This window comes from Fistularia commersonii, chromosome 22, assembly GCF_037954325.1.
Source record: "Fistularia commersonii isolate RoL2024-O1a breed Wild chromosome 22, RoL_Fcom_v1.0, whole genome shotgun sequence".
Lineage (NCBI taxonomy): Eukaryota > Metazoa > Chordata > Actinopteri > Syngnathiformes > Fistulariidae > Fistularia > Fistularia commersonii.
Genome location: NC_141305.1, coordinates 7,084,327 through 7,109,438, shown reverse-complemented (window position 1 = coordinate 7,109,438; position 25,112 = coordinate 7,084,327). Strand labels below are relative to the sequence as shown.

The following is a 25,112-nucleotide window of genomic DNA, read 5'->3' as shown; positions in this document are numbered from 1 at the left end:
AGAAGCTAACATGGGGCGGCGTGGCGCAAGAGGTGGAGCGATCGTGTTTGGAACCGAACATTGGTTGGATTCCCGGCTCCTGCTTACATGTCGAAGTGTTGTTGAGCAAGACACCGAACCCCTAAAATGCTCCCCCGGCGCCGATGGACGGCGGCCTACCGCTCGTGGGTCATCCATGACAGGATGATTGCTGGGAACGAATTTCCCCATGAGGGATTAATAAAGGATAAATAAAATTTAAAAAAATTTAATTGAACAAGTACAATTAAAAAGGGGACGCGGGGTCAATCACTTTCAAACCAACTAACCTAGCATCGGCTGGCAAACCGGAGGGAAAAGAAAAAAAAACAAACTTTCTGACTAAAATCAAGGGAGGGGGGGAAAACAGGAGGGGGGAGAAAGTAAAAGGAAAAGACAAAAAAAAAAGAAAGAAACTAAACATTCGTTTTCGCTGTAAGCGCGAGCGCACATGTGCGCACGCGCAAACACACACGCACACAGTCAAGAGGTACAGTAAACAAAAGTGCTTCAAGTTGGGGAAGTAAAAGAACTAACCCAGTAGAAATACGTATAAAACCTTAAATATTATGTACAAAAAACGGTAACGCGGGCCTGTAATTCAGCTGTTTACTGTTTCTCTAAAGTTTTTCAAGTAAGTATTTTTTTCCCCGCTGGTTCCTGACTGCCTGCGTTCCCCTCCTCTTGATCCTCCTCCTCTTCCTCACTTTCATTATTCAAGATAAAAGGTCGTGTGATCTGACTGACCTCGCCGGCAAAGTAATCAATCACTGTATGATCAGGTTTATTTACTTTTAAAGCCCATTCCCCTCCAACAAACGGCCTCCGCACCTCCTCCCGCGAGACTTTCACCCGCGGGGGGTCCCGAAAGCGACGAGAAATACACCGACTGCCCACCGTTTGCAGCTCGAGACCTTCGAACTAGGAATATAAATATCTCTCTGTCTCTCTGCGGGTGTGTGTTTCAGTTCATCGCTCGGGTCCTCGAACGGTTTTGGAATAAACTCGAGGTCGGGGTGCGTCTGCGAAACGAAATTTTTGGGCTCACCTTTTTTTTTTTTTCTGTTGAAATTATACATCTAATTTTGTTTTCTCAGCCCCTGATTCAACACTCCTCAAATTAAACGTGCAGGTAATTATCAAGATTCCCGTTTTCTAAATTTTGCAGATTTTTTTTAACTAGTAATTTTGAGCAAATCTGGAAACAAAACTGGCATTAAAAGTGAACACAAATATGCAAAGAATTCAAAATGTCCTGATGGAATGCTTAATTAAAAATGCTATTAAGAGGCAAAGTAAATGGCGTCAAAGTAGATTTAAAGAAGCGAGGAGATTTTAAAATGTCAAAAGCTGAGATTAAATATTGTATAGGCGATAAAAGATTTGAACCAATGGCCATTTGCGAGAGAATATTGATTTGTTATTAAAGTTGGAACTTAGATTCTGCGATTAAATAAACTAAAAGTTCAGTTTATATATTTTTCAGTGACCGGAAAAAAAGGAATAAGCAATAAATAAATCAAAATTTTTCTTGGAATAATATATCTTGAAAGAATCTGGAGGGTGGGTGGGGGTGGGGGGGGCACATCGGTTCATGTGAAGATTTGGAAAGTCATGCGCTGCACAACACGTTTGAAAAGAAAAGGGGGGAAGGGTTTGGGGGTTGGGGCAATGATCCAAACAGCTTAGAGGGGAAAAAAAAAATGTTAAAAAAAAATAAAAAATACTGGTGGCGAAAGTGGCACGACCAGCGCTCAGGTAGAGACGGATCAGAGTAAAGTGCAAAAGACCTACAGGAGCGGGGAGGCTATTTCAAGGCGAGGAACCCGGAAACGACGCGCCTTCTTTTTCTTCGGGGAAAAACAGAAAGAAAGAAAAATCAAGCAGTTGCGGGTGCGGGCGAGTTGGGGGTCTAACTAGTCGTTCATCGGTGCGAAGGCCATTTTTTTTTTTTTACAAAAAAATAAAATAAAATCAAGAGACCTCTAAGCTGTGGAGTTCACCGGAAGCCTCCGCCGAGAAGGTGCAAAAACGGAGCCTCGTCGTTCAAGTGTGCCGCACGCCATGCGTATGCACGCACACCGGACCTCAAATGCATATATACACATGTGCATGATAGCCAATATATATATAAATATTTATAGAATCCATGTTCCAGTATCTACCTGCTACGGATATACTCATAGTATTTATGGATATGTAGTTATAGAATGTGTCTTATATAGTCTAGACTATGGGACAGTACAGTCGGCCATGTTTGATGATGTCACCGGGTTTAGAAACCATCCCCGTGCTTTCCTGTCATTTTTTATTTATATATCTTCTTTTTTTTTTAATTTCCTCCCCTCTGACTCGGGACAAATGCTGCAAAAAGGGACCAGCCACAAATCGCATTTTTAGCCAAAACACTACATATACTTCATATATTTATATCTATATATTTATATACTTATATATATGTGTATTTAATCCATTCAATACCAGATGCTTTGTGTGTGCTGAACAGTACCAGGTGGGGGGGTAGGAAGTTGGGGGGGGGGGGGGGGGGGGGGGCTACTGGAGGAGGAATCAAGAAATTAAGAAAATTAAAGCGGGGGGAAAAATGTATAAAATCCCACACTACTGCCATCCCGTCATTTGTCGCTTAGTAAAACGAAAAAAAGAAAGAAAGAAATATGCTACATATACTTCTTTGTCACCATGATAACCTCCGTCCCACCGCCCGTCCCTGATTCGCTCGTTTGCAAACATTAGCAAAATAAAAGCATGCTGAGCTACAGGCAGATACATACAGGAACAACAAGCCCGTAAAAATAAAAATACAAAGTCAGGGAGGGGATATAATAATGCTAACCAGTAACATCCATCTGCCGTCAACCCCCCCCCGCCAAGAAAACCAAAACAACAACAACAACAACAACAAAAACTTACCCGGGGGTTAAACTACAAAATAAAAGTCATCGTCCGTCTCGCTCCCGGGGAGGGGGGGGGGTTGGGTGTAGAAAATCAACGGGGAGGTTAGAAAAAGAATAAAAATAAACAAGCGGTTTTCTCATGATCTCCGTTTGAGTGGTCGCCGTGTTGCCACAATCAATTTCTAAGCGTGGTTTGGTGAAGGGGGCGAGGAGGGGGGCCGGGGCCGGGGCCGGGGCGGGGGGGTCGATACTCCGCAGGCTCCGATGCCGACGGGCGTGACGTCCTCCTCTTCCTCTTCGCCGTGTGGTCAGTTACGGTTTTCGCGACGAGCGAGTGGGCGGTCGGCTCGGGCAGGGAGCGGGGAAGGGGGTGGGGGTTCTCGGAGTGGGTTGGGGTCGGGGGTCAAAGGCCTGGGAGAGGGTGGCGTTGATGATCGTCGCTCCACGCAGTTCAAATAAAGAGCATTCCAAGGTCAGAAAAAGCGGCGGCGGTGGCAGCGGCGCGTCACTCCCAGCCATTGTCTTTTATCATGTGAGCCAGCTCGATGATGAACTTCCCCTCCTTGTACTTCTGACTGCTCTCGAATGCGTGCTCCTGCACACACACACAAACACACACACACACACGTTAAAAGTCACTACCGGCTCAGAGAAACGAAATTATTTAAAATAACCGGAAAAAAAAAAAACGCAAATATATCAATAAATAACTAGAGCTGCGGTTAGCATTTCAAATCAAATCTTTGTTCTTTTTAATATCTTAAAACACTTTATAGCCTTGACTTTGACACTTTATGGTCTTATTTGTATTTCTTATTCTCCCTCCTTCCTACTACTATTTATTATTGTTATGTTTTACTTGAAACTCTGGCACAACAATTTCCTTCGGGATAAATAAAGTAGTTATTATTCTTATTCAAAGTGATGTGCTTAAAATGACCAAAAACTAAATAAATAATGAATAATTAAATAAATACTAGATAATAATTAAAAAATACTAGAATTATTTTGAAAAAAAAAAAAAAGCTACAAAAAAAAAGCCTATTTTTTAATGTGTCCAGCTATTACTGCTTTAGTGTGAGCGGCCATAAAAAGCAGGTAAAAATGGCCACCTTTCATTTTCTGTCAATCGAGGCTCCAGCCTTGATTTTTAAGGGGTTTGCGGCAAAGAGGAGCACGGTACAGGGAACCCCCGGCGGCAGATATCTGGGCCCTTGATTCTTTTCGCGAGGATTCAGCGTGGATTCAGACGCGTCGGCGGATCGCGGCCGCTGGTACGACGCCGCTTGTTTCGGCGCCTTCCTGCTCATTTCTGACGGCTTCCTCACGTCTCCATTGGAGCGGCCAGGCGTTTAATCAGCTCGGCCTCCCGGAGGAACGCCGCCTCCTCGCCTCGGTAATTACCTTCCCCGCCTCCTGGATGGTGAACGGCCAGCGGATCACCAGATCCCACCACCAGGGGCGCCCTTCCATAGCAGATTTTTACCCCATTCATGCCAAACTTTAATCCCAATTTCCATATTTTCTTCTCCTAAATTAATATGCTGGATTTTTTAATATTTATGAGAAATATAATGTGTAATTATTCAGATAATTCATTGATATTTTTCTGGATTTTACTTCTAATTTGTGTGTGTGTGTGTGTGTGGGGGGGTTTATCAATAAATCAGACTTTTCCTATACAGCACTTTTCCTACGATACAAAAATGTAGTGCAGAAAACCCAAAAAATATGCATATTTATGAAGTTACTTGCTAAAAGTTGGGAGTTTTTAGGCCGATTTTTAAACAACTGTTCAGTATTTTATAGCTTCATTTATTTTTATTCTATTACTTTCCCGGTGCGCCAACATCGGTGGAATTCCGGTGGACTTACGTATTTCCAGCCCAGGGTGGTTTTACAGTTTTCACAGTAGATATCAGCCACGGCGTGTAAACCTGTGAGGAGAACCCGCTCCTCGGCTGGCCCGCAGCCGACATTCACCCTGCAGGAGGGAAGGGGTGGGGTCAGAGGTCAGAGGTCAACAAGCATCGACATCTGTCACATTAATGAAAGACCTGATGGTGAAACAATGAGATCCAGTCAGATGTCAGGATTCAATGATGAATATATTCAATGATAATAAACATCAGACTCCTAAGTGTGTCTTAATAAACAGTGCATTTTATTCATGCTTTAAAAACAAAAATCAACATCCGCTTTCCTACAAATACAACATTTGCTGAGATTACTAGGTTACTAGGTTAACTAAACAAAACTGTCTTCAGGGGATAAAGGGATAATAAGTCAATTCTCAAGATGGACTTTTCAAAAATATTTGACTTCTTTTTTTTAATAATTAACATTTAATTTTTGAGTGATTTATTTACAATATTTGGCCCATTACAATTTTTTTTTAATATTTTCTGGACTTTTTATAAATGTATTGATTTTGAAAGATTTAATGGTTTAACGGCCATGGGGCTGATTTTAATGTTTGTCGGTCACTTTTATTCTGATTTATTTATTTTTACAGAGACTCAAGCTGATTGGTTTTGGCTTTTCTGTGTCTGTCGATGTTTAATCTCGCTATTTGAGATTCCCGGCTCTTTATTTTCCTTCCTTTTCACTCTCGATAATTATCGCTGATCACGTCTGGGCTTATCCGCCTGGACTCTCCAAAGCCAAAGGCTCCGGTTCAGTTAATTCTGACAGGTGATTCTGGGAGCGTCTCCTGCCTCAAGCAGGACAAAGAGCTGCACCGAAAATAAATAAATAAAGTAAAATAAAATAAAACCTGCTATGGTTCATTAAAGACAGAAAGGTGCAAAGTTGTCGGGGAAACAAACCAAGCGTGAAATAAAAAGTCAGACTTCTTTAAACGGGTGAATATTAACATGCAGCTGGAGAAGCTGTCGGGGGGCTGGTGCGAATGTTAAAAAAAGAAAAAAAAAAGAAAAAACCTGGTTATCAGTCAAATATGCTGAAAACTCAATATAAGTGATGCAAAAAGAAAAATATGTAAATTAAACAATGAACTACCTTGAAAATTGCCAATAAATGTCTCAAAAATGACATCAAAATACACCTAAAGTACTAAAAACTTCTACAATTAAATGATCTAAAGATTGGCAATGGATAACCTTAAAGATTTAAGAGATATGCCTCTAAAATAGCAAAAATTATCTTAAAAATTAACAAATTACAAAAAAATATCTGTAATAAATTACACAAAAAAATCTAAAATTACCTAAAACGATCGATACTTTACCTTGAAAATCAGCGATAAATGAAAAAAAGAACTTTAAAATTAGCTGAAAAGTACCTTAACTTCTGTAATACTTCTCTAAACCTCTGTGAAAAGTGGCCCGAAAATATGCATAACCTAAAAATATGTAATAATTTACCTTAAAAATCTGCGACAAATGTCACCAAAATGACCAAAAAGGACCAATAAAACGCCTAAAACTTCGCAAAATGTAAAAATAAAAAATCCGAATCATTACCTTAAAATTAGCTGTAAATAACCCAAACCATCATTAGATAATCTGAAATAAATGAGCTAAAAGTCAAGGAACAAATGACGTGCAACTTACACTGAATTGAAGAGGTACGCTCGTCCTTGACTGCCTTGAAATGACTGCAATGACAGAGGGAGGAGGGGAGGGAAGAGACAGATAGTGACAGAGGGATGGAAAGGAGGGATGGAGGGAAAGAGAGAGGGAGAAATATGAATCAGAGCCAGGACACAGTCAAAAAATGCAGCTAGAAAAACTTGCGGCGCCTCCAGTTACGTTAATTTTCTCTAGTGAAACAACTTAAACTGGTGGTGAGAAGCAAATAAAAAAGTTGGGGGGGGGGTGCTGTATGTGTGTGTGTGTTTATGTGTGTGTTTGCGTTTCATCTCCCACCAAAGTTTCTGGATGAGAGACTAGAAGGATTTGTCTGGTTTGTGTTTTGGGCTGTAGGACGCTTCTGAGGCAGGGGGAGACTATGGATCCTCCCCCCCTTAAAATGGTGGGGGGTGAGAGAAAATTATTATCATTATTATTATTATTATTATTATTATGACTATTATTATAAATAGTCATAATAATAATAATGATAATAATAATAATGAATTATCATTATAATTATTATCATTATTATTATTTTTTAGTCAAAATAATGATAATAATAATAATGAATTATCAGTATTATTATTATCATTATTTATATTACAGGCATTATTGTTATTGTTTTTATTAACAATAATTAAAATGATAATTAGCATAATAATAATAATCAGACACCAGGGAGAGGTAATTGGCAAGAATTTAAAACTAAACGGAAAACAGAATTACCTAGAATTCAAAATTCCACAGAAAACAAAAAATCTAAATCAACAGGAATAACCTGAAAATCATTCCAAAAGAATTCATTTTTTTTAAGTTCAAGAGCCAGAGGAAATCCCTATGAAAAACAATAAAAGACTGCCTTCAAAACTGAAACAATAACAATGTGAGAATTCAAAAATTATGAAATAAGGAAAAATATTGTTCATTTTATTTATTATCAATATTTTCACCCTAAAATTAAAACAGAATAAAAATATATCATTTTAAAGTTCAAGAGCAAGAGGAAATCCCTATGAAAAACAATAAAAGTCTGTATTCAAAAGTCAAACAATAGCAATGTAACAATTGAGAAAAATGAAATCAGAAAAAATATTTTACATGATATTTATAATCAATATTTCCCCAAAACACTGTAAAACAGGATAGAGAAATATAGTGAGGTGAAACTTGAAAGGCCTCATAGATTAATTAAATATATAATCACATATTAGGTCGGAGTGTCGTACTGTTTTTAGACGCGAGGCTCCAGAGCAGCACCTGACCGTCAACAGCTGCTGCACCAATAAAGTTACCTTTATTAATAACACCTGAAAGGCAGTGGCCGGCGGACGCGCCCCGACCCGCTTTGCTCCCCCCAAAAAGAAAAACCAGCGGGTCAGACGCGTTAGCGGCGGCGGCGGCGGTCGAGAGCGCTGAGCTAATGCTACCTAATAGGAGCGCCAGCTGCCTCCTCTTCCTCCCAGCAGCGGAGGGACGGTCCTCCAGTGTGTCACCGAAACCGCTTTGGACCGTTTTTAGGCTAATTCCATGTTACAGTTTTGCCTTTTTTTTTTTTTTTAATTCCCTCTCTCTCACCGTCACCTCGCCAATGAGGATACCCCCCCCCCCCCCCCTTCCAACCCTCCGCCGCTCATTGTTTGCTCAAGTTAAATCGGCGGCCTCCAGAGCTGGAAGACATGTGACCTTTAGCTGCTAGAGGGAACTGGGTCAATCCCCGCCGAGCCGACAACAAGTCCTCTCCGTGGTGTTTAGGGACGGGACGGGAGGGGTGGGTTTACACCATGTGACAAGAGCCTGGGTGTCATATCTGTGGCTCTGCGGCTTCTCCCTGCAGCCTCGCGCCCGCCATCGACGTAACCGCTGGCAACGGTTTGAAAAAAAAAAAAAAAAAAAAACAGAGAGAGAGAGAAAGGCGGGCGGCTGGGTCTCCGGCCTTATCGGTTTCCCACAGTCTATTTTTACTTTCCTTTGCAGCTCCTCGGCTGCAAGGAACCAGTGGGATGCAAACACTGAGTGTGTGTGTGTATGTGTGTGTGTGTGTGAGTGTGCGTGTGTGTGCTTTAACCCTGTAAAGTCCTCGCAAGGATAAAATAAACCAGGCAACCCTTTTTATCTTCTACAGATATTCTCATAAAAGACTAACTTTTTTTGATTTGCATATAATACGCATACGCGGATGCAGATACACACACACAAACGCGCACGCACGTGCACGGAAACGGTAAAGGACCCGTCTGACGAGTCTGTTGTTCTGGAACTTTCCGAGGATTTCCCTCCCATCGCTTCTTTCCAGCAACAAAGCTCGGCATTCTTGTGATGTTTCAGACGGTTTGAAGCGGCAGATGAATTAACGTGGTGACAAACACACACACACACACACTCAAACTCACACACAAACACACACAAACTGGACTAAAATGCCTCTTTGCAACATGAGGTGTCAGTATGGCCATATCCCTATATTAATATGTGTATTTTTCATTTATTTATATTAATTTCAAACATGTTTCCCTTAAATCTGCTGCAATTTTATTAAGAAAATAAAATCTTGTTCCCAGGAAATGAATTCTACAAGCAAATCCATAAATCCCTTCTAGCCTCTTGACCAATCAGGGTTGAGGAAGAGGCGGGGGGAGAACACCTCGTGGCGAGAAATCTGCGCCTTCAGCCAAAAACACAAAATACAAATCTGCCCTGAGAGACGTCTGGCAGGCAGGCGACTCCTAGCTCGCCCCCTCCCCTTTTTTTTTTTTTTTTTTTGCTAAAAAAACAAAAGGAAAAAATCTGTGACTCAATAAATCAAAGTTGTGAAGATTAAGGCGAGGCCGCAAACAAACCCCGCCGAGGTTGGATCGTACCATCTGTCGCCCACCCCCACCCTCCGGGCTCCAACTGTCGCAGATGAACTGGAACCCGACGGCTCCGTCTTGGTTCGCTCCGAGGATTAAACCTTGTGTGTTTACAGCTTTTCACGCAGGTACCCACATAGAAACACTGCTTGGATTCAAGAGGTAAAAATCTACGGAGGAGAGCTGAGTTGGTCAAAAGAAAAATATACAAGCGCCTAAAAACCTGCAAACAAGTTCATAAAAAAAAAAAAAAAAAAGAGCGGATAAAATAGAAATAAACTAAAAGTGAATATAAACAAAAATGAATCAATTTTAAGTCTGAAATTGTGATGAAATTGTATGTGAAACTGAAATCAAATTTTTGGTTTTTTTTGTAAATTCCTCTTTTGACTTTCATAAATAAAATTCCCCCCCAAAAATTTAACCGTCTAAAAATCTTTCCAATTTCCTATTTGATGTTTGACCTTCGAATATAAAACTACAAAAAAAACAACAAAAATATATAAGTTAAGCAAAAAAAAGTGAATAGGAAAAAAAACCAAACCAATAAGTCTGGAATTGCAATGAAATTGTATGAATTAGAATTCTTTAGCTTTTTTTGTGTGACACGGAGCCTTTCAAAAAATAAAGATTTTTAACGACTAAAACTCTCCAAAACATGTTCATTTTGTTATTTCCTCTTCAACATAGGAAGAGGTCAAAAAATATAAATATTAAAACTAAATAAAATAACACTCAATACAAAAACATAAAAAAACTATTTTAAGTCTGAACTTCCGATGAAATTATATTTGAAAATAAACTAGAATTTCAAATTTGAAAAAAAAAAAAAAAAAAAATTAAAAAAGGATTTGAATTTTATTTTGTATTCTTATCATGTGTGTGTCCAGCAAGCGCACACCGTCCTGCACCAACACACACTTCGATCGTTAGCCCCTGCGCCCAATCACGTTAGAAGCAGCTCATGGGGGTGAGGGAGGGAGGAGGAGGTCCATCAGCATGATGAGTGGGACGAAGGCCAAGGCGCTCGCCCTCCTCCTCTTCTTCAGTGCACACAATCGCTATCCAATTCCAGCATGAAGCCCCGAACCGTTGAGGCGGCGGCGGCGACCATTGCCGATCACGTCCTGTTTCCACGCCTTCACGCTTCTTCATTTTTTGCAACAGACCGTATGAGTAGTACACAATAACAAAAATACTACAACTACCGCAAACTACCGTTTTGACAGTTTGCTGATGGAGGAAACTGCGGCGTATTTTGACGTATTTGAAGAGAGTTTGTGCGGGCAAGTGATCGTGCAAAAATGCCTACAGCGCCCCCTTTTGTTGTGGAGGCTATATAAAATGCAAATTGTCAAACAAAAATCCACCTGTCTTAGAAAAACGCACCTTGAGGAAACACATCGATCCTTTGTCACCGCAAAGCAGCGACGAGATGCTGCTATCAAACAGCGGGGGTAGAAGGTGTTGCTAACGCTAATAATGCTAATAATAAACAAATGTCTTCAAAAAACAAATGATAGCATCACGTGGTGGGTTTTCACATCGCATGTAGCTGGAAAGCTAAAGGGGGCGACGACATAAAGTGGCTGGCGCAAGCTAGGAAGTCAGACGCAAAAAACAAAAGCGCCTCCGGGTGGATTTTCAAAATAAAACACTTCACCACAACCACTGGCACCAGAGGTGTGTGTGTGTGTGTGTGTGTGTGTGTGTGTGTGAGATGTCACACACTTGAGCTATATCAAATAATTTTGCATTTTCTGTAATTTTGACAATTTGCATTTATATGGCCTCCACAACAAAAGGGGGCGCTGTGAGCATTTTTGCACGATCACTTGCCTGCATCAAAATAAAAAAAAAATAGATTTACTTGGATTCTTGTTTCATTTGCCTTCCTGCCTAGGAGCGATGATGTCATCAGACGCTATGCAAATACATCTGCCATTAAATTCGCCAGCGATAATAAAGCGACCGCCCCGGTTTAGCTGTGTGTCGGAGGCGGCAGTGCCAGCCATTTCCTCAGGTTAATCCTCTCTTTTCCATCTGCATCTTTGCTCGGTCAGCCTGGGAGAGGCCGCGCACGTATACACTCCTGAAGGAGGTGGAAAGGAGGGGGGAGGCAGTGACTATTTTTCTATTTTTTTTTTTTAAAGCGGCTCAAGCTGGAGAAGAGCTGCTGGGATGGAGATGTGCTGGACAAAACGAGCTGTGACTCTTTCCAAATTTTTTTTTTTTTTTTCTGGGACGCTGAAATTGCTGAGTGGCCGACACGCGGCGGGTGGCGTGCCCTGGCAACCATGAGCGGAAAACGGCGGAGCGCGGTGTCGTCTTCGCCTAAGTAACATAATCTGCTTAGGAAGGTTTGATGCCGAGGCTTGATGATGCTGCCTCCACTGAGGGGGCACACACACACACACACACACACACACACACACACATACACACACGTCATGGTGTTTGTATTATCATACTATTATTACATTAAGAAAGTGTAAATATTACATGATATGAGAGAAATTTCTAAAGAAAAAAAATGATGGAGTAAAAAAAAAAACAAAACATAAAATACCAACTATAAATTGCTAGAAAACAATGATTAAAAATGATGTTACGTTCACCAAGAACTTATTGAAATTAAAAAATAATAAAAACAAATCACTTGAATTTCAGCACAGAATCTTAATTCACTAAAAAAAGAAATAAAAAATAATTTGTGGTATTCCAGTGATAAAAATTGATAATTCACCAAACCCGATTACTCGATGAAAGAAATCTAAAATTCATTACACTCAATTTGTCCAAATTTGCCTAAAAAAAATCTGTGAGAAACTGTCAAAATATCTAAAAACTAAGAATCAAGTGGCCCGGATCATGAATTATTCCATTATCGTTATTATCTAATAACTTGAACAAACAAACATGGTTGGAAAAAAAAAAGGGAGTTGAGGTGGGGGGATCGTCTCAGCCTGTCAGCTCCGAGTCACGTGTTTTGGCGGCGGGAGATGGAACGTCTGGCCGAGATCCCTTCGTCAAAGCCAATTAGCTGTTAATTGGATTGCTCCCAGCCGGGAGGTCCTTCGTCACCAGCCGAGAGCCGGCGTGGCCGAAATTATACCGCTCCTGCTTCACTGCTGCGCTCAGTCCGTATTATAATATAATTAATTATTATTTATTATTCTTATTTAATTATTATCGATTATTACCAATTATTATTGAATGTTATTGATTATTATCCATCATTATTATTATCAATTATTTTTATTATGATTTTTAATATTATTATTACTACTACTATTATTATTATTATTATCATTATTATTATTATTATTATTACTATAATTATTATTACTATTATTATTATTATTATCATTATTGTTATTATTTGGGGGGATTTCTTGACGCATACAGGAAATTGCAGAAAAAAAAATGGAGCTTTTATTTACATGCATATTTGTATTATTTTGACTTTTGTTTTATTTTGAATGCAGCCTCTTCCATGTTTGGACAGATTTTAATCAAATATCGGAGTCAGCCTGTTGTAAAAAAAAACATCCTGATATATTTTATTGATTGATTGGTTATTAAAGGGTTATATAGGACAGAGGTGAGCAAAGAAATAAGAAAAGTGGTTAAAAAAAAGGGGGACTGATGTCACAAAAACTTCCGCCTGGCGGGTTCTCACGGTAATGTCGCAGCGCCTGAAGTGAAGATAAACTTTTTGCTGGAGGGGGAAATTCCCGCACAGAAGCTCGGAGGGCCGGTGCTACTGGTTCTCCAGTATTCCCGCCTGGAGGAGCCTCTCCCGCTGTCTAGGAAACCCAGGGCCGACTTGTAAGTAAAAAAAACAACGTCACATTGACTAAATAAAGCAAAACCAACGAACCCTCGCATCTAGGAGCGGTCGATTATCTGTTCGACCTATCGGTGATTTTTCGCGATTTTAATTTTTTTTTTAATCGGACGATTCAGAAGGCGAATTCTTTCGTTTTCCTCTCGGCAGCTTACCAACTCTATTTTTCACCATTTTTTGGTGATTTCCATGCAGATTATCAGATAATCCCCGGGCTCTGGTTCGCACACGTTGTTCAAATCACAACCAGCAGCGCCGGGCCGGGGAGGGAGGATTCGGACGATCGCCGTCCCGAGTGTGCGACGATAACTGGGGGGGGGGGGGTAAAAAAAAAAAAAAAAAAGAAACATACGCCTTTTTGTAAAAATGGGACAGCGCCGATGAGGATTACCTCCAGAGATCCACCCCTGGTGTTTGAGCTGAAAGGAAACGGATTACGTTTCAGTTTTCGATGGAAGGTCTTTCAGTGGCTGATCTCCTGTTTGGTCCTTTTTGGACCTGAAAAGTGATCGTCGGACGATTATCTGAAAGACATCAGTAAACGGGACGCCCCCCCCCCCCCCTCCCGTTCCAGGATTTGGGATTATTTGTGCCGCGGAGTGTAACCTGACACAGATTCGGTTTGATTCGGCTTGGTCGCCAAGGCGATACGCGCCCTGTTGAGCCGCGGCGTTCACTTTTTACGACCGGATCGATTTGTTAAAGGGTGCAATTTAAAGGGGAAAAAGCGTCTAAATACAAGTATTTCGTAAATTGTTATTGGTGTGTTCTCAGGTAAGAAGAAGTGTTCCTGCAGCGGGAACTTACACAGATTATTGACGGATAAAACTTACTGATCGGCAGAGATTTCACGAACAGCTATTGATCCGCCCAACACGGATATCGGCTGATAAAAATCATGTGACTGATAAATCCATCCGACTCTAATCTGATCCGGGGAATCGATAGCGCTCCTGGCGACGGCCCCTTGTGTATCATCTTGCGTAACCGGTCCACGATTTCGGGTGACGAAGAGTTTTCTTTTTTTGTTTGTTTTTTTTTTCAAATCTTCATCAATCCCATTGGATCAATAAAAAATAAAAAAAATAAAAAAATCCAAATGCAGGTACTTTGGAGCTTCGGTGATGCGAACCAGAGAAATCAGATAAATGGGGTGGATAAATGAGGAGGAGGGGGGCCGTGACATCTGTCGGCAAATTAAAAACAGTTGGTCTTCACACAGCACTGGAGCTAGACGTCGTACAGCTGAGCCAGACAGTTATGACACTTGTAATAAATGTGTCATAAAGAAATCATAAGCTGTTTCTCAAACAGCAGGACAGAGACGCTTGACCAATGGTGATAATAATAATGATGATAATGAGTTTTCTGGAGGAGTTTTCCTCTCGCGCTGTCGTAATTCTCATCCCCTTGACACTTTTTTTTTTTAGATAATTTCAGCCGGATTTTCATTTTTTTTTTCTCCCTCGGTTAGTTTTCAAGCGATCTAGCGAGTAATCTGTCTTTCTTATTCTTTCAGCTGTTCTCTGCAGTGAATCAACCTCTCCCGACTAGCCGTATTCTCTGCGTCCTCCACCTCCAACATATTTATTTTACGTATTTTTGGTCAAAGTCATTCATTGATAAGAGACAATATTCTAAACATCAACTTCCCGCGCAGCTTTAATTCCCTTTTGCTGAAAGGAGCGACCGCAAGTCAGACCTTGACAGACTTGCATCGGTGAAATCCAAACCGGCGGCCTTTTCTGACCACTCGGACCAGCAGGTCGGGAATTTGTAAAAGCGAATACCGAAGGAAAAAAAAAGGGAAATAAAGGTCCAAATGGATAAGAGCCCTCTCGCTCCCCTTTAGCTCAGAGGGAACATGTGAGCAATCAGGCGGATCGGCCGCCAGATTGGCTCCATTTTTCACCGACACTCAGCGACCCAGGACAGGGCTTTTTCATATTTCCAAACTTAAGAATAAAAAAAAAAAAAAAAAAAAAAACTTTTTCGAGATAAAAACAACACAAAACGGTAACAGAAATAGCCGGAGACGCTGGAAGACTGACGGACTCGGGCCGGGATAATATTAATAACGGCGGCTCCCGTCCGTCGGCGGAGGAAATAAAGGACAGGTAGCGGAGGCGCCGGGGACACGGGGCATCAATTAAAATGACATGGCTGTCAGAACTGGGCGCCGCTCGCCTCGAAGTGATAACCGGAGGGACGGCGATCAATCCCCGACCCTGCTCGCACATTTATCATTCACAAATTTTACAAAAATAAATAAATATATCAAGAAAAACGCAGCGACATTCATCATGCCCCCTGCGCCCTGAGTCAGCTCGGATCTGATTTAGGAGACCAAGTTGGATTTTTTGATTTATAAAGTAGTCTGGAGGGAGCGAAGGGAGGGGTTGCAATTAGAATTTCTCATTTTTCTTTAGAATGTCCCGTTTTAAAATGGTGTAAAATGAACTTAAAAACCGCGAGGTCTGAACTTCTGATCTTCCAAGCAGAACTCCATTCAGAAAACAGTTGTTTTAAGAGGGAGCGGCTCGCTGTCTTGTTCCTGGAAGCGGCAAAGCAGGAATTTGCTGTTCGGTAAGAATAATCACGGCGATCCCGTCGGTTCGGCGTGGTTGCCATCCAGTTATAGCTGGTGAGCGGTGAGGTAGTGTTTTTTTTTTTTCCCCCTCTCCCACCAATGTCTGTCTGAAAATCACCATGGCCCGGCAGTTCATCTGGAAAGTAGTTCCAGCTGGTTATTTCGCCACAAACGCACCAGTCCCAACATGAACGCAGGAGTGATCGGAACTCTTGGAATGTGTGTGTGAGTTTGACGCATTTGGCAAAATCCAGGATTTCATTTACTGCGGCTTATGCTAAGCTAACTAGCTGGAGGCTGCTATCCGGCGCACTACGCGGGACAAATCGGTAAATTTTCCACAAAACTAGGGTTGTTGATAACGGCCGGCTTTGTTTTTTTTTTTTTTATTCAAAAAATAAAAGAAAACCAGAGGCTGAAAACGATCTGGATCAAACTGAGTTCAAAAATAAAGCAAAAACAAAGGCGCCCTTGTCGTTGCAGAAAATAAGAGTGGAGGGTTGAAACTCCGAGCAAGCAGACCAAACTCCATGAGTTGTTATTTCTTCTCCTCTGTCGGAGCCCCGGCTGATACTTTTATATTGTTATATCGATCTTCGGGTCAACGAAAACAATATGCCTTGATCGAAATGTCAGAGAGGGACGTCCAACGACCGCCAAAGACTTCAACCGCAACTCTTACGTTTCCTGTCCAGAGGAGAAAACGCGACCGGCGGACACTTGCGTTCGACGACCCCATCGGGCACGGGAGAAAAGTCCACGCAACCGCAAGAGAGGAACCCAAAACAAAGCTCGCCGTCGTCCCCGTTGGGTGTTTCACGTACCTTTGAGATGAGTTCGTCGTGGTTGGCCAGGTGCGCCCGGCAGTGGATGCAGCTGTAGGTGCGGTGGCAGGTGGGCAGGTAAGCCTGGAAGGTCTTGGACTTGGTCATCTTCACCATGTCAGTGGGGCGGGGCTCCTCGCTGGCGTCCGGGCTGGCACTGGAAGAGTTGCAGCTCTGCTGAACTTGCTGACAGAAGAAACACTGGAAGATGCAGGCAAAAGCCGTCGTTGTTGTGGAGTGGGTGTGTGGCAGCTCCACACAGGCACCACAGGAGAAAATCAAACCTGCAGGCGGGAGCGGGGACGGCGAGGAAGGGGAGGGGAAAAAGAAAATCGTGAGGTGGGCGAGAGTCACGTTCTGCACCTCGGTGGGATTCGTAGCAGAAAAGTGGGCACGGCGACGTGGTGGTGGGGGGGGGGCGGAGCCTCCGTGCAACTACTATAAAAACAGGGGTCACATGACACCAAATAAGTTTTAATAAATGAATAAATGAAAAAAAACATGTTAGTCTTTCATGTTGCGGGTTCATACCCTCTAAAAACAGAAAAACACGGATTATAGGACAGTATATAGAACAACTGATTATATTTAGGATAGAATAATTGATACTAACTTGTTTTAGGTGCCTTAATTGACACCATACAGATATATACATGGAAACAAAATACAGATTTAACAGACACAATAAAAGTGACAAAATGTTAAATATATCTATATTATAATAATTGAATTTTGGCACAGTGTTTCTTGTTATTGATCTGTTTTGGGTGTTTTGCTCACTGAAGACACTGTTTTAAGACCCCCTTGATATATTATGGTAATTGAACCAGCTAACACGCACACACACACAGACACACACACACTTTTGACGTTTTGTTTCGGCATACAGGTTCGCCTGCTATCAACAGGAAAAGCAGAAGCGAACCGGCTGTTTACCTGAAGTCACGTGACACTTTGCTCGCAAAACTCAAACCCTACTTAATGTAAAGAGTCGGAAGCGAGTCTTCGTTTTTTACGTTCAACTCATTCGGTAGTTTCCTTTTTGGGACGTGCACGAGCGCGGACTTCCTCCGAACGAGTTTGTGATGTCACAAAAGGGGGAAAAAACGTCAATGAACGCGTTACACAAGTGTGAGACGTGCGGCGGAGGAGGTGGACCGAGAGGACAAACAACTTGAAAGACAACTGTCGCTAAGAGACGCCAAAGAACTCCGACCGCCGTCTGTCCTCTGCTTTCAAACCCCGCCAGCCGATCCGCTCTTCTCTAACTGGCAAGCCGCCTCCATACCATGATGTTCTCCTGCCCGTTCCTTCCTCCGGTTCCTCCCGTCCGCCTTAACCAGAGAGGGGACGGTTCTTCCTCTAGACTTCGCAATCCAGTATCACTTTGTCAGTTGCTGCGCTAAAACGCCCTCCCCCTGCACACCCCACGAGTCGGATACCTCATAAAGGGGGTTTGGGAGGGGGGGTTGGGGAGGGGGCGACCCATGGACGTCCCCATGTCAGGGCTAGCAGGCCACGGTGTGTGTGTGTGTGTGTGTGTGTGTGTGTGTTACTTTCAGGTCGGCGCTTCCCCCTGTGAAGCGGAGAAAAGCTGCTGCAATGACAGGGGAAGCACGGTGAGCGGCGACGCCGTGATGTGAGCGCGCTTGAAAGGGGAAGCTGTGAAGCTACCAAAGGGAGGTTGTGATGCCGCAGAGGGGAAGTTGTGATATCACAGATGTGGGGGGGTCATACAGGGGAAACTGAGATGTTTAACCATCATAGAGGATGTGCATGTGTGCCAAGGACAGGTTCTTAGAAGGAGGATCACAAAAAGGGTAGCCATAATGTCACACAGAGGTGCCAATTATCAATATGAAAAACAGCGGTGGAAGTTGTGACATAACATGGGGGGAGCAAACCCATAGTGCGTGGTAGCCACGCATACACTGAAAGGGGAAGCAGTGTCATAAGAGTTGTAATGCTGCGCAGGGAATCTAAGCTGAGAGGGGTAGTTGTGATGTAACGTACAGGGAAAGCAGTGATGTCACAAAGGGGGAAGCACTTGATTCACCTGAAACGTAATTCTATAAATTACCCTTAATTATTCTGCTGATGAATCTTTAATATTGCTACTATTGCTATATTTGTTTTATTCCAATTCTATTCAATTCAGTGAATCAGGCGGAATTATTTGATTGAATCAAATTATTTTTTTTTATTTAATTTTGTAATCTACAAACAACAAATCTGTTTTTTTTTTTTTTTTTTTTTTTTTTTTTTTTGTCGCGCCCCCCCCCCTCCCCAGCAGCTCTGACGACGAATCCAAAGCAGATTAAATCCCGAGGCCCGTCACCAGACGAGGCTCCGGCCACGTCCCGAGTGTCGCGCACGCACACACACACGCGCAAGGTCAGACAAGAATAGCAGCCGAGGCGGCGACGGCGGCGGCGACAGACACGGCCTTTTCCACAGCGTCAAATATGGCGCTGGGGTCGACAACACGACCCAAGAACCAGAAGGGGGACCGGGGGGAGGGGGGGGGGGGGGGGGGCTACCACCTGGGTGCCATCTCGACCCCAGGGCACCAAAATACCCGTCTCCACATTTTGTGAAGAGAGACTCCACCTCCCTTCCTGCTGCCTTTTGTTTACTCATCTTTAACCAGAAAATAAGAGATTCTTCATCCCGCGCTCTGCATGTGCGTGTATGTGTGTGTGTGTATGTGTGTGTGTGTGTGCGAGTGAGCGTGACAGAGGTCGCGGCGGTTTGTTTTCGTTCGCTTCGATTGGCTTTCTGAGTCGTGCGTTTATGGATTTTTACTTGTCATTTCAAAAGTGAAGCCGTTTGGAACTGCATTCCTGCCCCAACACCCCTCCAAAAAAAGGCATCCAGGGAAAATGACTGACTGATTTATAATGTGATTTTCATTTTGCTTTCATACAAACACATTCATTCAAGATACAGTCTGTTATGTGCTATCGAGGAATGTTATCCTCGATTATTGTTATAAAAAAAGGAAAAAATTTGAACGTTCCCATCCAGCTCTTCAATCAAAAAGAAAAAAGAGATTTTATTCAGTTATTTTCCGAATCCTGAGGAAAAATAATATATCCAAAATGAGCCTGGAAGAAAAATCTATAAATGACTGCGAAATAATTCAGAAAAAATCAAAAGCACCTGTAAATCAGCAGAAAAGAAGAAAAATAATGAAATTGGGCCAAAAAAAAAAAAAGAGTCATCGGGAAATTGTGAATGAGCCTAAAACAGTCATTGATTATTTGGAAAAGAAACTCTATAAGTAAGCCAAAAAAATGTAATTAGTAACAGTTACGACAGAAAATGACCAAAATATTAGGAGTTAAAAACAACTTAAATTCACATTCAAACCTTATTTTCTTTGCTCTGCTAATTTTTCATTCTCAGATAGTTTGTTTTTGTCCAAATCCGTGGCGCAAATCTGTGCCGCTGCCTCTCGGCTCCCTTAGCGCGACGTAAAAACAAGATTTTAAATATCTGCGTCGAAAAAGACGCCGCTGGGAGGAAACTCTTAAATCAGATACGAATAGACTGATATTTCTGTGACAGGATGTGGCGCTGGGAGATTGGGCACAACGTGCAACGCCTTAGTTACAGTTCCACAATTTGGCCACTAGAGACATGTACTTCCTGGATAAAGACTCTCTACTGCTCAATGGTGTCTGTGTTGTAACTGCAGCATTTCTAGCAACAAAAAAAAAAACATCTAACATCTAATTTTACCCCTGTTTTGTAAGTCACAATAACCCCCAACACACAAACACACACACACGTTATAAGCATTTCAGAAAATAATTTCAGATAATAAAAGCACACACCAGAGCCTGATGGAATGCCGGTTGAAAATACGCAAAAGTGATTAATTCAACCAGCATTGGGGATTCGATGAACATGAATATTTGACGTCTTTTTACTGACCGGCTGTTTCGAGTGCCCGACGACGGGAATCTCGAATTACTGATTGGTTTCAACACAACCCGGGCTTCTCAAGTTTCACCTGCCAGTCAAGCAAAGTGGGCGGTACAATAGAGTCTGGGAGGGGGACTTTTATTGTTAACTTTTATTGTTTAATTTGTTGATTCACCCAAAGCTGGCCTACAAGTGGTACTGCCGAGGTCTTATTTATCCCAACTTAACCCCCCCCCCCCTCCGTTGTGTTCAGAGGAACAACGGAAAGGTCTGTTTATGTCGTCTTAATGATTGTGGGGAAATTTTCCCCTGCTTTTATACTGAGAGGAAGAGAAAACTACCTGTTGCCCGGCCTAGATCAGGCGTGTTGACTTCCTCTTCAACTGTCTGCACATAATGCACCTTGTGCAACAAAACAAAACACCCCCACCAGCGCCGCCCTCCAACCCCCCCCGGGGTTTCAGACAATGAAAGGCCTGCAGCTCTGGAAGTTTCCAGCCGGACTGGACGGTGTGAAGCAACAGGAAGGAGCAGCGACGCTGAAACAGGAGCCGTCAGACGGCGGAGAAAACAAAAAAAATAAAAAAAGGGGGGGGGGGGGGTTCCCGCGAGTCGACAGGAAGCGGGCTTGTGATCTGACATGTGCGCGCACACACATACATACACAAACACACACACACACAGTTGCACACATAAGAGCTGACCTGTTTTGGTGTAGGCATGACCCCAATGGGAAAGGGGTGAAAACTGTTACCCATGAATGAGCCTCCATTAACACACACACACACACACACACACACACACACACACACACACACACACACCACACAAGCTAAATTTGTGTTTGTGTTAGTATTTGTTTTTCTTCCTTAAAAGTGGGGTTGTCACTCAAACAATAGCATGTCAGTAGCATGTCAACCCCCCCAATTCAACTAGCCAACGCACATGCGCGTGTTTTTTCATTGACAAAAAAAAGGCCAAATAAGGAAGTGTGCAAATTTCTTTGTTTTGGTCCTCTGGACCCGCGTGGTTTAGACCTGGGATTTTTTTTTTCTTCCAACAGCGTGATATCGCGATACTTTATAATCTCGGACTAACAAATCCGAGACTCGTTCCTTCCTATTTCTTTTGTTTCAGGTCATTAGCGTATGTGTGTGTGTGTGTGTGTGTGATGGGGTAATTGCGTGATTTCGTGCGTCGAGCGAGGCCGCAAGAAACGAGAGAGCAGTGCGTGGCGGCCAGGTGGACGCACAGCTGACGTACTCGAAGTGAAAGAGAGACAAACAAAACAAAACACGAAACCAATGAAGGCTAAGCGGCACCAGCACCGTGCGTGTCCGGTAACCGAACCGCGCTGCCTTCACGGCCGCAGAGCCGTGCTTTTTTAATGTGAAACACGCACGCAAAACAAAACAAAACAAAACAAAACAATAACCTCCGGGAAAGCGAGCTTTTCCCGGTTTGACGCGTGTTTTGTTGGAGCGCGACCTTACCAGGCTGCGTGGACCCGTGTCTCGCGTTTCCGAGCCTGATTTGAATCCAACACGACACCAGAACCGGGTATTAATCCTTCTTCTTCTCCTTCTTCTTCTTCTTCTTCCTCCTCCTCCTCCTCCTCCTCTCTTCTCTGCCGCTTTAGGTTTTCTATTTCTACGGTGAAGCGTCGCTGCGGCTGGAAGTTACGAGTTACCGAGGAGGGGGAGTGAGGGAGGGGGGGGGACGATAAACAAAAACAAACAAATAAACAAACAGCTCGGCGGAGGTGGCGGGCAGCGGACGATCGGAGATGTTGTCTTTTCTGTTGTTGTTTTTTTTGGAGTTGAATCAATGATTGTCGTCGTCCCGGCTTCTGGTCCGTACGGGACGGGAACTTATCCGTGCGTCCGTTCGCCGCCGACGGATCTCATTTTTCCCCCCGACACGGGCTTTTGTTGTGTCTTTTGTGTGCGTAATGGACTGGCCTGCTTACTTTGGCACGGAAACGTCATCGCAGGGGGCGGGGCTTAACGCGATGATTGACGGGTGCGCGGCTCAATGGGAGGCCGAGGTGCCTTCAGGTTCTCGTGGGAAAGATGGAGGTTTGTTTTTGTTTCAGTCTTTTCATCTCATTGATCTTCTTGAAATGGACATGAATACTAGATGGTAATCGATCAAAATTGGGAGTTGGGAGTTGCCTCCTATGTATTTATTCTTCTGTTTACTTCTCATACAAAAGGAGGGTGTCATAATAAAAAAATATCTCTGATTTTAACGTCTAATATTCACATTTATTGTCTTTGATTTCCATCCCCATTCGTTCATTCTTCACTGAGCTGATTTCTTTTCGCCCTGATTTGTTTTCAGACATTGTCTGGGTATTTTCTTTCTCTCTTTAAGTTTGAACCTTTCCCGCTTCCTATTTCCTTGCTGTGCTTAAAAATTCTGTCACCTTAAAAAGAGAGAACAAAACAAGTTTGGGATTAACTTAATGCCTCCAAATCGCTTAACTTAAAATAAAAAGAAGGCTGGAAGTCCTTTATGAGTGTATCATTTTCTATCCACCATACAATATATTATGTATTCTTCATTACTGTATTTTTTTAGAAATAAGAATAATTTGTTTTGAGAACCAAGTGATCACGATGTTACACTTTGGGAATTTTTCACAGATCAATTATTGTCTACTTTTGTTTATGCACTGGAAAAAAAATTACATTAGTTACATGGACGATATTGATGTCAATAATAATACCCCTGAGATACTCACACTACTTATTACAATAACATTAGATATTTAAACCCAGTCTCTTTCACATGACACAGCAGAGTATTAGGTTAAACAAAAAGGATTTGAATGATTTGAAAAGTTCCTAATTGCACCTGAACGCACCAAAAAAGAAGGGGGAGCGCAGCAAATCCCCGGATGTGTAAATAAATACAAGATGAGAATATGAATTTCTTCTCTTGGTTGTTATTTTTGTAAAAGTCTCAGTCGATTAATGGATTTTTTTGACTTTTAATCTCACACCAACATAACATGTCGTGTTTTTTTACCTTTGTTTGATAATCGACCGATCGATTAGTAGTAATTGTATGACTTTTAGCGGTCAAATCATAAAGGGATGTTATTGTTTTAAACCCAGGAGGAAAAATAACAGTTTTCGCAATAATTAACAAAAAAAAAAAACGGGTTTCAGGTCTTGGGGGGAGGGCGGTGGACGACGACACAACAACAACAACCGAGGACAGCAGGTTTACAAGCTATTTTTAGCACCAGATCGATATTCCTCGAGTATTCAACCCACGTGGGACAAATACGTTAGATTTCATTAAGAAGACTGAAATATGAGAAATAAATGCAAATACATATGTATACATACATATATATTCTGCGGCTCTGACGTTTTGCGCGTCAGTTCCCGCATCGACACATGAAAGACACGCAGAGACGTGCGTCTGAAACGCACAGACGAGTGCCGTCGTGGCGCCTTGAACGCATCACGGTTGACACCGTCAGACAAACAATAACAACAATAACACACATACAAGCAACGCGTCACGTCGCGCTGCAACACTGACCACCTTCATTTACCCGGGCTCATAAACACAACACACGCACACACCGCAAAGGGGCGCGGGCGAGCGGTTATGAAATCCGTGCATTCACTGTGTTTCTATCGCTCGTTCACGTGGCACCCCCCTCCTCCTCCTCCTCCTTTCCCCACTCCTCAAAAAAACACGCAAAAAAAAAAAAGAAAAAAGAAAAAGACGGACTTCCGCAGCGCGCAGGTCAGCGGGTCCGCAACCCGGCAGCTGCGCGGAGATGCTCGGCCTTGAACGTCAGATTCTTTATTTTTTTTTCCAGAAAAATGCATGTAAAAAAAAAGTTTAACGTGCGTTGCATCAAATCAACCTTTACATAAACACATTGACGAAAACGGGAAGCGGTGTTTTTTTTTTCGCACGGAACACCAACTTCCAAATGTGGGTGCGTTTTTTGCAAGTGTGCGTCCTCCATCGGGTCACTCACCCCACGGACACTTCGCCTTTTCCCCCCTCCTCTCTCTCTCTCGAAGCGGATCCCGGTGGTCGTGGAGGGGTGGGGAAGAGGAGGGGGAGGAGGGAGGGAGATAATCCGCTGGAGCTGCGGGAGTCCGTCCGTCCGTCCGTCCGTCCGTCCGTCCGGTGGTATCACAACATAGAGGCGCCCTCGCGGTTCCGTGAACGCATCAGGAGAACCCGCTCGACTCCTGCGCCGTCAGCGGAGTCCACGAAAAACATCCGTCGTTGCGCCACGACGTGAAACGATGCGGGAAATAACGTCCCATCCAGCGGTCGGACGATGTGCGTGGTGCAGGAGCTTCCGGTGTGCGTGTTTACTCTTCACCGCGGTCCGGATACGAGCCGCTCCGACCGCAGACCTTATTTATACTGACATCCCGCTTGAACGGCGATGCGCAGCGCACATTTAATTAGTCAGCCCCCCCAAAAAGCAACCAAAAAACAAACAAACAAACCCAGTTCCGTTTTACAAAATAAAATGTCAAAAAAAAACAAAAAA

At 42.8% G+C, this 25,112-nt stretch overlaps 1 protein-coding gene across 1 annotated transcript; it reads right to left on the bottom strand.

The window, feature by feature from the left end:
• Positions 1-1,578: 1,578 nt before the first annotated feature.
• LOC147221551 (protein yippee-like 1) lies at positions 1,579-25,112 on the bottom strand. Its single transcript, XM_086169176.1, has 5 exons — positions 24,582-25,112; positions 16,643-16,926; positions 6,509-6,552; positions 4,809-4,917; positions 1,579-3,528 (listed from the first exon to the last, which is right to left on the bottom strand). Exons 2-5 carry the CDS (start codon positions 16,757-16,759, stop codon positions 3,439-3,441), a joined length of 360 nt encoding a protein of 119 aa, XP_086025302.1. The 5' UTR covers positions 16,760-16,926; positions 24,582-25,112; the 3' UTR covers positions 1,579-3,438.

Excerpts from the sequence above, each read along its gene's own strand:
- LOC147221551 (XM_086169176.1), bottom strand. The coding sequence starts at position 16,759 with ATGGTGAAGATGACCAAGTCCAAGACCTTCCAGGCTTACCTGCCCACC. Across the intron at positions 4,918-6,508 it reads GCGTACCTCTTCAATTCAGT|GGTGAATGTCGGCTGCGGGC; the intron begins GTAAGTTGCACG and ends TCCCTCCTGCAG. Across the intron at positions 3,529-4,808 it reads CCACCCTGGGCTGGAAATAC|GAGCACGCATTCGAGAGCAG; the intron begins GTAAGTCCACCG and ends GTGTGTGTGCAG.